The 14663-nt window shown below is 49.6% G+C and overlaps 6 protein-coding genes across 6 annotated transcripts; 3 read left to right on the top strand and 3 right to left on the bottom strand.

Annotated features, from left to right (window-relative positions):
- Positions 1 to 1120: 1120 nt before the first annotated feature.
- FSUBG_1123 (long-chain-fatty-acid ligase) lies at positions 1121 to 4813 on the top strand (the record flags this gene model as incomplete). The annotated part of the gene is made up of 3 exons (XM_036675890.1): positions 1121 to 2611; positions 2661 to 4579; positions 4630 to 4813. The coding sequence occupies 3 exons, from the start codon at positions 1121 to 1123 to the stop codon at positions 4811 to 4813; spliced, it is 3594 nt and encodes a 1197-aa protein (XP_036543291.1).
- Positions 4814 to 5193: 380 nt separating this feature from the next.
- Positions 5194 to 6540, bottom strand: FSUBG_1122 (uncharacterized protein; the record flags this gene model as incomplete). Its single annotated transcript, XM_036675879.1, has 1 exon — positions 5194 to 6540. One exon carries the CDS (start codon positions 6538 to 6540, stop codon positions 5194 to 5196), a length of 1347 nt encoding a protein of 448 aa, XP_036543290.1.
- A 789-nt stretch (positions 6541 to 7329) lies between these two features.
- On the top strand, positions 7330 to 8283 carry FSUBG_1121 (uncharacterized protein; the record flags this gene model as incomplete). Its single annotated transcript, XM_036675868.1, has 1 exon — positions 7330 to 8283. One exon carries the CDS (start codon positions 7330 to 7332, stop codon positions 8281 to 8283), a length of 954 nt encoding a protein of 317 aa, XP_036543289.1.
- A 345-nt stretch (positions 8284 to 8628) lies between these two features.
- FSUBG_1120 (acetyl transporter) lies at positions 8629 to 10419 on the bottom strand (the record flags this gene model as incomplete). Its single annotated transcript, XM_036675857.1, has 2 exons — positions 8629 to 8971; positions 9023 to 10419. 2 exons carry the CDS (start codon positions 10417 to 10419, stop codon positions 8629 to 8631), a joined length of 1740 nt encoding a protein of 579 aa, XP_036543288.1.
- Positions 10420 to 11659: 1240 nt separating this feature from the next.
- Positions 11660 to 12581, top strand: FSUBG_1119 (uncharacterized protein; the record flags this gene model as incomplete). Its single annotated transcript, XM_036675845.1, has 2 exons — positions 11660 to 11732; positions 11785 to 12581. 2 exons carry the CDS (start codon positions 11660 to 11662, stop codon positions 12579 to 12581), a joined length of 870 nt encoding a protein of 289 aa, XP_036543287.1.
- Positions 12582 to 13618: 1037 nt separating this feature from the next.
- FSUBG_1118 (abc1 containing protein) lies at positions 13619 to 14311 on the bottom strand (the record flags this gene model as incomplete). The annotated part of the gene is made up of 1 exon (XM_036675834.1): positions 13619 to 14311. One exon carries the CDS (start codon positions 14309 to 14311, stop codon positions 13619 to 13621), a length of 693 nt encoding a protein of 230 aa, XP_036543286.1.
- Between the last annotated feature and the right edge of the window lie 352 nt (positions 14312 to 14663).

Genomic DNA, 14663 nt, shown 5'->3' with positions numbered 1-14663 from the left:
TTTTAGGCGAGGCGAAGGCGGCTCGGGACGGGACACTCGGAGGTTGACCGTTTTCCTCCTAGGGTCTCCCCTGAAAAGAGTGAGGCTTTAAAGGTCACTTGTCAGTGCTGAAGGTTCACAAGGGCATGGGTGCATACCAGGTGGAAATTAACATGGAGAAGCCGGGCGGCCCCAGGATTTGGGTCTGATAAGAGTCAGGATTCGCGATATGTCAATATCAGATTGAAACAATTGGAAACGTGAAGAATTGATGTTCCGGCTGACAACAAGGCAGAAGCCGCCTCACGGCAGATTGCGGCGATCATCCTGTTTCTCAAACGTCCGGATTAGTGCTATTGTCTCAGATATAATGTCTAAGTTCGTACTTGTACAAGCACGCACACGCCCACGCCCCGTGCTCAAAGATCCTGCAACCTGAGAGGCCATGGACAAAGACAACAACAGCAGCAGCATAACAGAGCAGAAGCAAGACCCCGGGAGAGCTGATGCCGTGCTCCCAGACGATAATACATGCGGTTCCGTCGTTGGCTCACAGGGCGAGTGGCTGTAAAACCGAGACAGTGATTGGACCGAGCGCCATCTGTGCTACTGTTATGAGCACTCTCCGACGTGTACAGTGTCAGCCGGGTTCGGGCGGACCAAGCTGTCGGATCCTTCTATTTTCTGCTGTGGTTTGTTGTATGTAGGTACTGTACCTATGTTGAGGTTGCATTGAACTCTTTTCAAATGATCTTACATGGTTAACGAGTCAAGCCCGTCTCGTAGTGCAGTGTTGGTGGTGCCTAGTGAGTTAGTAGTGTTGGCCCTTAGTGTCGAATTGGGTAGATGCTGTACACTCTGAGAACCGTCTGCTTTTGGTTTTCAGCAGGTAAGTTTCTAGGGATCGTATTTAACCCTGCAATATTCCCTTCATGGCCCTTTACTCTAGCTACCTAGAGTATGCTGATCATCTCTTGTTGGTCTCTGTACCACTTACATGCGTGTTCAATATTCGTTTTTTGATTCAGCCTCTTTTTTTCTCCTGCCTTCTCTTCCCCTTCTCTTCCCCTGCCTTACCTTTCCCACGCTTTGCTTTTTCTTCACCTAAACACCTACCTACACCTCTTGGCCCACCCACACTATGGAGCCAGTTGTCTCACAGGATGGTAACTCGATCAACGCCTCAAACGACGAGTCTGCTCTTTCCGAGGTATTTGGTCATCCTGTTCTCGACTTGCATCTTACGCTCTGGGATCTTTTCCAAGATGCTGCCCATTTGAGCCCAGAAGCAGATGCCATTGTCTCGCTTTGGCAGCCACACAATCACTTGTCCAACGACCAACACCAAGCACCCACTGGCACTAACGAGCCATACCTAAGATGGAGCTATTCGCAGCTGAGAGACAAAGCAGAACGACTCGCCGAATCCCTAGAAAGGTTGGGTTGTCGAGAGGGTATGCGACTAGCCGTTGTTCTTGGCAACTGTGCTGAATGGGGTCTCTTCTTCTGGGCAGCGGCCAAGATTCGCATGGCTTTTGTGCCTCTTGATGCAACCGTTCCTCTCGATGCAAAGAAGACGATACTATCCGTCAAGCCACAGGTGTTGGTAACACAAGATGCAGAAGGCGCAAAGGCTCTCGACCTTTCTGACGCCCAGACTGTACAGTCCAGTATATGTATACTGTGTACAGAGAGCGACCTCGACGGCTGGATCAAGCTGTCCGATCTTCTGAAGCCTACAGAGCAACTAGACTCGACACACGCGATCACAGATAGTGTTAACTACAACCAAGACCAAGACCCAGCACTGATCATCTTTACAAGCGGCACAACGGGCGAGCCCAAAGGATGTTGGCACACGAACCGCAATCTCATCTCTCAGTGCTGCGACTTTGACCCCGAAGTCAACGCCATGGGGCCTTTGAGATGGCTTATCCACACGCCCGTCTCGCACGTCTTCGCCATCAACAACGCTCTTCGTGCATGGCGCTGGAGTGGCACTGCTGTGTTTCCCTCCAAGTCTTTCAACGTGGATGCCACTCTCAAGGCCCTTGTGCAAGAGCAGTGTTCCATCATGTCAGCCACTCCCACCCTCGTCAAAGTCCTCATGGCACATCCTAGCTTTCCCAGTGCAAATCAACTCGATCTTCGTATTGTCACCATCGGCGGTACGTCCATCGGCGCTGAAGACATTCGACTCTGCCGCGAAGGTTTGGGAGCCCAGATGGCCATTCAAGTCTTTGGTATGAGCGAGGGCGCTCCCATCATCACCTGGCAGCGATATGACCCTGATCTGGTAGACGGCTGGCATCCTGGTGTTGGCAAGGTTCTTCCAGGAGCGGCAGTGAGGATCTGCCGGCCCGAAACACGGGAAATACTACCTCGATCGGAGATCGGAGAATTGCACATTGGCGGGACATCTGTCATTACGAAATATTTCAACAGGGGTGCTGATGGGTCCATGTACACTGATGAAACGGGCAACTGGTTAGCCACTGGAGACCAGGCCAGGATCGACGAAAAGGGCGTCGTGTATATCCTTGGCCGGTATAAGGATTTGATTATTCGTGGCGGAGAGAACATTTACCCTATCAACATCGAGCGGGAACTGCAGCAGCTCGATGGCTTGCAGGTAGGTTGAACATAAATCCATGCATTCCCTGCGACTAACTCTCCCGCAGGTTCAAGTCATCGGACTGCCAGACGATCTTGCTGGCCAAGTCCCCGTTGCCATCGTCGTTTTACCCCAAGACATGACTAAAGCGCAAGTCATGGAAAAAGCAAGGAAGGCCGACCAACGCTATGCCCTCGACAGCGTTTACACCCTACAAGAGCTCGGACTAGAGACGTTTCCACTGACAGCTCTCGGCAAAGTCAAGAAGCAACAGCTCAAAGCGCGGGTGTTGGAGCATCGACAGGCGAACAGCACAACCAAGGCTCAACTCAGCAACGGAGCATCGACACCACCTTTTGTCGACAAGTTGCTTGACATCTGTGAGCAACTCACTGGTACTCGGCCCTCGGTAACAGAGAGTCTCAAGTATCTCGCCGACAGCATTACTTTGCTGCGTTACTGTGATCATGTTCTTCGTATTTGTGGCCAAAGGCTCTACCTGCAAGACTTTGTCGAGAACGATACGATCGAGAAGCAAGCGCACCTTCTGTTATCTCGGAAACTGCAACAAGCTCGTCTGGTCATTAGCCCAGAAGTCCCCAAGTATAATCCGCCCTCGGCCAAGCAACAAGCTCGAACCTCCAACCCCAGCTCCAGCTCTGTGTTTACGAGTACCCCAGCCGAAGAGAAGGACACGTTCTTCTTTGCCAAACGAGCGGTAGTACGTGCAGGCTTCTCCCCTTCCGACATCGAAGACGTGCTACCGATCAGACACTCGCTCCATCGGACGGCGATTGGGTCACGGCCGCAGTCCTACCACAACCGCATGGTGTTTCGCGTCTGCAACGTTGCGCAGCATCAGATTCTGCGCGCCCTGCAAAAGGCACTGGACTCGAGACCGATTCTCAGGACGATTGTGTTCCCTGCCTCTAATCGTGTTCCGTTCCACGCTGTTCTTGTAACCAGTTCCGCACTACTCGATCAGCTTGTTCACGAGGTCGAGGTCGACTCTGAGCATGATGCGTGGAACATCTTCAGAGATGATTCTCCCCTGGCTCATTCGTCGCCTTTTATGTTTCAAACTGATGTTGTAAGAACCATGTCGGATGGTCAGCTGTTTCTGAGTTTCACGTTCAATCACTCTGTTATTGACGCGCTTTCCATCACTCAATGGTATCACGAGCTCGATCACTGGATTCAAGACATTAACACCAATATCCCAGCCTTGACTCCATTTCGACTATTCTCCGACCTTTTCACGCAGTATGAAGACAGCGAGCCTGCGCGAAAGAACATCGCATTTCATACACGCAGACTTCGCGGCATCTCTCGCTTCAGCAGCGCCTTGTGGCCACCTCAGAAAGCCCCTGGCCTGTTGATTGCCAATGACGAAGGCTCTCCGCATACAAAGGAGCGTCGCCAGGTTCGTGAAAAGGTCTGGAATGGTAAATGGGATACTCGCGCACACGAGTTTCAATACCCACGTTCTGGTCGAGTCCTTGCATTGTCAGGTCTCGCAAAACTACAGGATGAATACAACATTCATCCGTCACTTTTCACCAAAAGCGCCATAGTACTGTTCAATGTTCTCCAGACTGGTTCATCTCACGCACTACTCAACGTCTGGGAGAGTGGACGCTCTTGGCCTTTCACTCCGAAGTGGATGGACAAGCTTCTTCCGCCAGCAATGAGTATTGATGGTCCTACCGTTCAATGGGTTCTGAACATGACTGAAGTCGCCCATGACGAGACTGTGCTCGAGTTCCTTCAGCGCTTGCTGGCTGAGAGTGAAGAGACAAAGGAACACGAACATGTTCCCTGGAACAAGGTTATTCAAAACCTCAGTGATGAAGGGCCAGCTGCAGTCGATGCATCATTCAGACAGTCTTTCGTCTGGGATGTTTCCCTGGCCATGAGTCTTGCAAAGGGACCTCAATCCAATTTCACTTCTCTCGAGCCCATTGCTCGCTATGACTGGCCTGACTGGTAAGCCCAAGCCTCTCTGCTCGTGGAACTACAACTAACATATTGGATAGTGGCTTTTTCTGGAACGCGTTTATGATTGATTCAATCAACCTGTATTTTATTGCTTCTTGGGACACGGCGCAAATGAACGATATGGAAGTTGAACGACACTGCGACGACTTGTCGGATGTAATGAGAAAACTATGCGATCAAGGTAACTGGGACAAGAAGTTGAGCGATGTGTTTCGACTATGAGTAATGATGGGATCACAGATGGGAATATGGAGGCGTTGTTCGGGATACGGTATTGGGCGTGAGTGACGCCTAAACCATATGAGAGTTTTGACGGGTATCATGATGCGGTCACGGCAGAACAGAATATTGGGAGGCGTTTTCAGTGTCTTTGTTGTCATTTGTTTCCTAATCTTTTACATTTTGAGGCCCAATTTCATGTCAATTTATCTTACCAGGTATCGATGGGCAAGTCTACGCCCCTTAAACACCGATCCTATCCATGTCTAGACCTGATCAAGTAAAGCATACCTCAACAACCGCCGTATTTCTATTCTACACAAAAGAACCATTCAATCCTCTAAACCTTGGCGGCCACGACTCATAGAAGAGTCCTCCGAACCCTAAGAGTCCCGTTTCCAATATGAAGGATGAAGAGGACTCGTTCCCCGGTTCTGATCAGGCCGGAACGTTGTCAGTTTTTTGAAACGCGCACTCGTGGTGAGTGGCTCAGGGACCGTCTTGGGGGCCCAGAGGTCGCATTCCTCCCGATGTGCTTGAGTTCCATCTTTTTCGCTAAAAGCCACAGCATCATTGACGATACCCATGACTTCAAGGGCGATGGAGGAGCGAAAATTCCCATGACAAAGGACATAAACCCACTCTGCTTTAAGCTCATCAGCCGTGTTATAGTCCTTTTTGGGGATAAACCTCTTGACATCATCGTCCATGAGCGCAATAGCTGTGTGAATAATTCCGCAGTTTGCCGCTGGACTTCCTGGGCTCAGTTGAGGTTTAAATTCATTGTAGACATGCGAGAGGAAGTCTTCAAGGCGGAGAAGACCAGCCAGATCTCGAAATTTGAGCCCTCGATCCTCAGGGCGTCCCTTTTCGTCCTTTCTAATAATCAAGTGACGTGTCCAAAGCTTGTCCTTGTTATTGGGGCGCTTTACGGGAACTACACACCCGCAAAGCATCTTGGGTGACTTGCCACACGTCCCCATATCGGTTCGAAGACGAAGTTCCAGAGCACGAAGACGACGACTGAGTGCTTGTAGGTGGCTCTCTGCGAGGATTGGGTGATACTCTGGTCGAAGCTGGGGAAGCATGCGACCGACAACAACATCAAGCATAAGGTCAACTGCAGTTCTCAGAACTCCGATATCAGAAGTGACACAGTTAGGCTGCATTCGAAGCATAAGATCCCAAAATAGCTGGGTTGAAAGCCAAAGATCTTCGTATCGAGCTTTAACGTCGTCCATTTTTTCGCGCTGATCATGAACCTTCTCTAGGAACTGCGGTCCTTGGAGGTTGAAATCTCGTGAAAAATAACCTGCGATCGGTGAGCGAAACTCCTTGATACTGAACAGCTGTAGGTCTGCAGGGCCACCGAACATACCCGCTGGACTGACAATTCTCGAATCGACGAGCTCTCTGAGACTTTGGTTTACTGCTTGCGGGGAAGACACAGGACGAGCTTCCTGGGCTTCCATATTTCGCTCAGGGCTCTGGGACGGCTGGATCGATTGTTCTCCTGAGAGTCTAGGATCTGGACTAAAATAGCCAGTATCAGTCGAGCGAGTCTCGGAGATATCAGGCAGTCTATAGTCGTCGGGAGAGCCAAACATACCTGCTGGGCTCTCGATTCTCGAATCAATGGTCTCTGTGCGAAGCAGACTCCCAGCCTTCGAACCAGGGCGAGACCCTGACGCGCTAGGAGTATCTCCCCGAGAGGTAGGTCTCGAGTTCATTTGTAAACAATCTTGATGGAAGCTGAAGGAGATGGTTGAGAAAGGGGGTTGAGAAAAGGGATGCTTAAGAAGTTCAGACGGAATGGGCTCGTCAAAAACTTCTGTAAACTTAGAGTCTCTGGCACTACTTTGCTTGGTGGAATTCTGGCACTGGCGATTCAACTCGTCACTCATCCTTCAAGGAATTTGGATTGGGTTCAGGTCTTTCGGGGCAACATGTGCTGGATTCTGACGTTATATAAGTAGTCAAAAAATGAGAATCAGCCTAGTAATCTTATATAAACCTGTGCAAGTGAATTACGAGTGTTTTGGGCAGGACAGAGACTTGCTACCTGCCTTGAAATGATTTATCAGTTTAGCATCCTAACTTGTCCAGGTGAACCAGGCCCTTCTTTCATCAAAGAACATCAACCACATTCACATTTCTACGATACGTTCACGCATAAATCATCTTCACAACTGAACTAGTTTCACATTCATGGGATATGCTTGATCTTTTAACGTGATGCTCAAAGGGCAATAGACCATCTATTGAACAAAAAGCAACATTCACCACACCATCTTCACGTTCAAGCCCTTTGTTCAAAACCCAGCCCGCTCACACTCCCGTTGTTCCCGTTCTTCACCAAACCGGGCTTGTATAAGAATCTTCAGCCTCTCACCACAACAAATCGTCTCGGCGTTTCCTTCACATCGACAACTTTGACAACAGAGCTGTAGTTGTTGTTTACTTGTAGGATTTGTCTACTGACGGCCGCTACCTCCTATCACAACTATCCGAATTCCAACATGCTCCGACAGCTTCTTCCCCATACTCTCCGGAAGCCGTTCAGTCCTTCTATCGCAAATCCGAGTTATGCCGGCGGCCGCGAGCACTACTACGAACCTCTTCCCCTCCGTTCTGGGACCCAGCCATACCGTCCCCTGCTCTTCTCGCAGCGTCCTCGCGACAACAGGCCTGAGCCCATCGATCTCAGTCTAGTCCCCAACTTCGACGAAGGCGAAGGCTATCTCACTTATGTTTATACATCACCACCGGGTCCTAGCACTGCAGAGTTACAGGCAGAGATCTACGCAGAGTTCGGCGCTCTGATAGGAAACAGCAAGCAGCCTGGGGCGGAAGATTTCCTCCAACAGAGGTTTCGCCTGCGTCATGTCCCAAAGATCGAGCGTCCTTCGGTTAATATCCTTGAACCTCCTTCTCGGGAATCTTGGGCACCTCTATCTTCAAGCTTTGAAATGCTCCTGTCTGAGGGCGGCGCATCACCAACCTCAGAATATCGTACTCCGGCGCGAATTCGAAGAGTCTTTCCCAGAACTCTAGACATTGAGTTGGCAAATCAACTTGAAGGACCTCCCTATGGAAGCAGCTCATCATCGACTCGGTCCGGTTCAGTGTCTTCAAGTGGCAGCGACAGTTCCGTTCTATATATGCGTCCGCTAGAGCGCATTCCCCTTCTCCCACACACTGCCAGATCACCAAAGTTTGATGCCGCAGGGCCATTTGATACGCTGCAACCTATCACTCGACATCCCTACAGATGCAGTCCATACTCGAATGACCGTTACGATTGTTCAACTGCAGAGGAGCACAGGCCATGCGAGGAAGACACCGGGGAGACATGGGGCGATGCATGCCTCGACTGCTTGTTCTTCGGAGTCTTGTTTGTGTTATTCATGTCCGCTATCTTTGCCTATGCTTGCGTCGTGCTTTTGTTCTTCCGCAACTGGTCACGGACATAATGAGCATGGGATCATGAGTTTGGAATCTGTGGTAGGGTTCGGCAGCTATGTGCATAGCAAACTGGGATAATACATCGAAATTGCGTGGCGTCTGGTGTGTATTGGGGCTTGTCGGCATTTGAGGCTCTCCATTAATATATAGACGAACCTAAGCATTACAAATGCGACGTAATAACTAAACAAAGTGTATTTGACTTGACCGACCCGGGCTACCATCTGGTGAATGAGCAACCATCTAAGTATATTGTGCTATATATCCGCGGGTATCAAGCGCTGCAGCGCATACTCCTCAATCTACTACTTGTACATTGCCAAATTAGCATTAGATTTCTTCCTCCTCTTGATTTATCGCTTGTTCTCGTTTCCCGGTCCTAATCTCCATGCCCGCAGAGGCAGACCCTGGAGATGTAACACCTTTGGCTTGATGTACCAGAAGAAAGTTGCAGCGCCAAACAGGACACATAATATGTTCACTGTATAGTATCCGTCGTGGATCATGTGGCATGTTCCGCCGCCGGCCTCGCATCTCTCCTTCTCAGACTGTACAGCGCATGAGAATGCATCTTTGATAAGTGTGCCCTTGATTGTCGTGGCATCTGGCTTGCCAGGCTCGCACGTAGCCACAGTGAAGCTGTCAACGAGCCGGAGTACGAAATACCTGGGGAATGTGCCGCCCAGATTACAGACACTGCAGATTGTTAGCTTCGTAGCCGCGATAATTGAGTCCGGTATTACTTACGTTGCAAGGAGAGTCATGTAAGTGCCGCCAATGACGGGGTCAGACACTCGGGCATGGAAAGCAGAGACAGCGACAAACATGATTGTGTTTGTGAATGTTGAGAAAAGGTGTTCGGCGATAACCACCAACAGATACCATGATGTAACTCCTTCATCGGGGAAAATAGCGACGACGAGTTGGGCGGAGAGAGCAGCAACAAGTCTGCCCACAAATCCCCAGCACCAAAGGCGCATCGGGGTATACTTTTGCGACCACATTCCAGCATAGTACCCCAGACCAATCTCGAATGGGAAGTCGATGAGAACCGTCAGCGCCATGTTGTCCTTGCCAAAGCCCTTGTCAAGGAGCTTCAAGTTTGTAACGCCGTCGTTAGCCTGGAAGCCAATCTTGGCAATCAGATGAACAATGATAATGGTCTGGACGTTCTTGAGCTTGAGGATACCCCACATGATGCGGTACACATCCCAGACACCATCTTCGTTCTGCGACTTGTCTTCCTTCTTCAAAAGGCCGAGTCCGACGGTGACAATGATGTATGACCAACCCCAGAACTTGAGATATCCCCCTAATGAGAGAAGGCCTTCATCTGAAGGAACTGCCCTGAACCACTTGTTGGCAAAGTCGGCAGCATTGAAGGCAAGGAAAACAGTGTATGACATAAAGTGACCAGCAGTAAGGCCGACAGTCTGCGCAGTTGAAGCGTATGATACGTTTCCAGGCGTCAGGAGAGTGAGCGCCCAGCCGTCCACAGCGATATCCTGGGTGGCGCACATGAGGACGAGAAAGAACCACCAAAGCATGAATGAGAACGCTGTCATGCCGCCAGGCTTACCAGCGGAGGCCATCATGTCTTCCATGTGAGATCCTAACCAGAGCATACCGAAGCCAGAGAGGAACTGGATCGGAACGATCCATGTCTTACGCCGTCCAATCTTGGGGCTCCAAACAGCGTCCACGAAAGGACTCCAGAAGAGCTTCAGAGAGTAAGGGTATGAAGCAAGACTAAAAATACCAATTTCGCTGTACGACATATGGTTCTTCAGCAAAAAAGGCACAGAGCCTGTGGCCAAGCCCATGGGGATGCCCTGCAAGAAGTATAGAAGCACCAAGAGGAGAAAGTTCCTCTGGTCTTGTCGGGGAAGATCGAAGAAGCCATGGTTGTTAAGAGAAGGGGTCTTTGGAATCGGGTCGTCGAGGGAAAAGGACTCGCTCTTGATGAAGTTGGCAGCAACGTTATCGGCGTCTGGGTTAGCCGCCTTGCGGCGCATCTCTACTCCGCTGCTCATTTTGCCGTTGCCGTTGAGATGACCGTTTCCATTCGCATCCTCTGCTTCTGTCTTGATCGTCAGGGGCGGCCGGGCGGGTTTGTTTTGAGGTCGTCGAGCCCTGGCGGTCATAGGGTCCAAGGGTAACGGAGAGTCGAGACTACGGCGCGTACAGTATAAAGGAGTGGTAGTACCGTGGAAGGATGTAAAGGGGGGTTGAACGAATGCGACGAGGCGTCAGAAGCGTCAAAGTCAGATACGAGTGGGTTCGAGATGTCTTGTCGTGACGTATAAACTGGAGGATTTCAAGGATAGGGGGCCGTAAGTAGTGTAAAGCCAAGAAGTAGAATTCGAAGAGAAGTGAAGAATAATGTTTGGGTAGTGAGTGAGTGAGAGAATGTACTGTAAGGTAGTTGAAAGAATGAAGAAGAAATGGAAGACCTGTATTTGTCAGTTCCTGGAGTGCTGAGCTACTGTAGGTATAGTACCTTAGGCCAGTAAATCTGAAGCGGGCCTCAGATACAGAAGGTCACTGCTGTCCTGTGTTTCGGATACGGTTTGGCGTATAAAAAAAGGGAACCTAGCAGGCTCCCGCTACCGTGGCCTTTAATGGTGAAATATGATTGGACCGTTTTCTAAAGATGGATCTAGGATCTCGAATGGGGATAAGTCAGGATGAAACTTCTAGTTACCTACCTGGCCTTTTTCAAAAGCTTCAGTGGCGACAGATATCGACTACGTAAGAGATAACTCAATGGGACATAACGATAACGGTCGGAAGATTCTTGACACTGTTGAAATACCTGAACTAGCTCTGAACCCAACAAGGTGCGTGCCACGCTTACAAACCGCTGCGTGAACCTAGCATACCCAAACCCCAAAAGCCAAGGACTCTTCGGAACTCGCATCTTTCCAGAAGAGGAAGCGCGTCAGGGGTTGGCTGCTGGTGATATTCCGGGGTCACAACCAATAAGAACAAGTCCGATCTGTCACTGACTGGAGGATGACTTACAGATGGAGACCAAGCAAGACATTGTTGACAGAAATTCCAACGACGGCGCAGTAGGAATCGCAGAATTACACGGATTTTACGTGGTATTCTTAATAGATATTCATTACTTCCAGAATATTCATCAGTTTGGCCTGTGGATTGAGTTGTTAGAGATCACATGGGCATTCCATTCGATGCTAGTCAAAATTTGGAAACATGACATGACGCTTATCTTATCGTGCCCCCAGTCACAGCTGCTTCAGCCAATGGTAGTCAGGGAACCAATTGTTTGTAAACAGACACAGACAGACTGTACCAAAACAACATCATCATCAGCAACCTTTGCTCCCCATCTCTTCATCCCATATACACTGGACAATCATGTCATCCGAACCAGCTCCTCCAACGGATAGCGAACTTCTTGATCAAGAAATTATAGCGCTTAAAGAGCAAGGTCAGTTGTTGTCCACAATGGCGCATCACACATGATCTAATGCATTCAATAGCCGCTGCTTTGCGCAAGTCGCTCAAAATCGAAACATCAACAATTCTTGCTGCGCCTTCAACACAAGCTTTTCTCAAACCACCCAAGAATTCTCTATCATCTCGGAATATCCCATCCCGCACAAAGCTACTGAGCGAAGCCGACAAACAGAAAGCATATAACCAGCAATGTCTTTATCGCATAGGCAGCTCTGTCACTGCGTTCAAGGTCCAGGACCCTGATCCCAACGCAGTTGATGGAGGGCATGTACTTGGCCTTCGCTTCGAAGTCATGTCCAAGAGCCAGTTCCTGCTCCCTTACTATGTCATGCTTAACAGACCATACTTCAATTCCAAATACCTGCGCATCCACCGAAACACTCTGCCTTCTGCGATACCCATAGCCGGCTTGGCAGCCCGTTATCTTCCGGCACCCCGGCCGGAGAGCGACAAGTCTCACCAGCAAAACCTCGATCGTTTCGTCAGAGCACTCCGACGAGAAATCGTGCGGTATCACAACCGACTTGGTGTCTCTGCGGACCTGCGACGAAGCCTCGGATTGCACGACAGGGTGGACGATACGGTCCTGCCTGATGACATTGTCGAGGTTGGAATAGCTGATATCGAGGCCAAGCAGATTCGATTCTCTTGGGCTGACGATCGAAGTGGCAGAGTTGTTATGGATAACGACGGAAGGGTTGTCAAACTTATGATGTTTGGCAGAGAAGGTCGTGACTGGGAGACAACGAAGGAGCTCTACGGAAAGTATGAGCGAATCGAGGATGTGGCCAAAACCCTTCAGGCATATGTCAATGGCTGAGATATGCAGTCAACGATAAGTCATCATGGCCGTCAACTAGATTTTGGTGTGATGCACTGAGCGCCCGTTCAGTAAGGCTTCAAGACGAAGAGGGATCTACATGATACGGTACTCTCGGGTCAAAGGTGATCTGCTTCGGAAGTGGTATCGTTATGAATTCAACGAGCTACAATCATTACTTTGCATCACAGCGAACCGAAGTAGCCGTTATCGCCGCCCCTTCAAGCGATAGGCTCTTTGACACCCTGAGAACACAGCACCAGAAGAGCGGTGTCAGGAGGGGTATGATACAGTACAAGCCACAAGGGTCACAATGCATTGCAAAAACTTATCGACCGAGGAAGAGTATTACGATGCTCACTACCTACCGGGGGCCTGGCATTATCGACGTGTTACGTCTGAGACACCTAGCATGGGCTGTTGAACTGTCGGTGTGTCAGCAAACATGGGCAACAACGTCAACTCAAGTACCAGGCTACACGGAGTAGCACGATGCTTGATTCACCGACAAGACTGGTCACTGTGTTGGGTGGATAATTGCGCTATTGAGAGTCCGAATAAGAGAAAATTTCGAGTCTCGGATTCCTGGAGTCGTGGTGGGACTCTGCCCTGTGAGATAATGCTTCAGTATCACCGACATACATAGCTCAATTGATACACAGCCAGACGTGTTTCTAGTCAGCTACCTCGTGCCCACTATCACTACAGTAGAATAAGCGGATCATGAACTTCCGGCACGATGGCTTGCACCATATCAGCAGAGGCTAATGCAATAGACGAGGTTTGGTAAATATGCCGTGCGCCATGAGAAAGTCTCCATGGAGCTACGCTTGGGTACGTCTTGTGGCAATAAATACAAGTCAGCCTTTTGACAACTCATGCAAATCCCACACGCCATGCTTCAGGTGTTGGCAGAATCTTGTGGTCGGGCATGGTTAGCAAGCGAACCGTAAATAAGACAGCTGACATACCTCAATCTTTTCTGTACGCACTTATCCCTTCGTATTCTTCTATTGCAATGCCTAGTTCTCCCGTGTTCACCAATCTAACGGCTTCTTTGCCGTCGGTGCAGCCCCAGAACCAAGTGGTTCATCCCTCTCCAACCTAACCCCAGTCTCATCATCCAAGATGCTCCTATCTATCTTCCACGCAGCGACTTGCTCATCCGCAATCTTTGTCCATTTCCTCACAAGTGGATGTGCATCAGCCACATCCGAGAACACAACATCTTCGGCCCCTGTAGCTGTAGTGACTTCGTATTTCCAGTTACCATCTTCCGACCAATACTCAGGTATGAACAATCCTTGTGTACTGAGTTCTTCTCGTGCTTGTTTCAGAAGTTCGGCGATCTTGGAAGAGTCTGCTTCGTTAAGACCACGAACAGCTTCGTTGATGCCTTCGAGCAAGCCCAGAATTTGGCCTGCTCTCATCCCAACGCTTGCGCCAAGACTGAAACCCTCGTCAAACCCAGCCTGAATGCTGCTTTCTTTTGAAACGGCAATGCCCTCGCGGTATCCAGCAGTTGTGTGCTCTGTTTGCAAACGGCGAATATCTGAGGGGTGTGATTGTGCTGACTCATCGTCATGACGAAAATCAGTGGGAGATGAAGGTCCCGAGCCAAAAACGTCATCTAGAGCATCATTGGTAGCTGCAGGATCAGCTTGAGGTTCGTCTTGAGGACGAGAAGTATATGCCTCGTCAATCATTTGCTCGACTGGTAGAAAATGCATGGTTGACATTGAAAGTGGTCAAGGTTTAGGGTACGTGGGTTGAGTTGCGATAAAAGATTATTTTACGTCGCTTGAGTGGGACTCTTCCGTGGCGCCAAGATGTAAAACCCTTGTATCTGCAGGAACTGGAGGACGATCAACCTTGGTATCTTTGAGCTTATAAGTTGTCCGTGTAAGAGGTAAAGTTCGCAGATGAAGGCCTTATTCTTGAGATTTTCACATGAGGTCGTGCGCTTGAAGTTTCTGAGCCTGGAATAACCCAATACTCTCAGAATTGGCATGTTAAACTGGGGAAAGCTTGGTAATCATCATTCATCATGGCTAATCCTATTCTGCCAACCTGCACATACTA

This window comes from Fusarium subglutinans, assembly GCF_013396075.1.
Source record: "Fusarium subglutinans strain NRRL 66333 chromosome Unknown NRRL66333_c0000005, whole genome shotgun sequence".
NCBI classification, from domain to species: Eukaryota; Fungi; Ascomycota; class Sordariomycetes; order Hypocreales; family Nectriaceae; genus Fusarium; species Fusarium subglutinans.
Note: the sequence above shows the minus strand (reverse complement) of the source record. Positions and strands in the feature narration are given on the sequence as shown.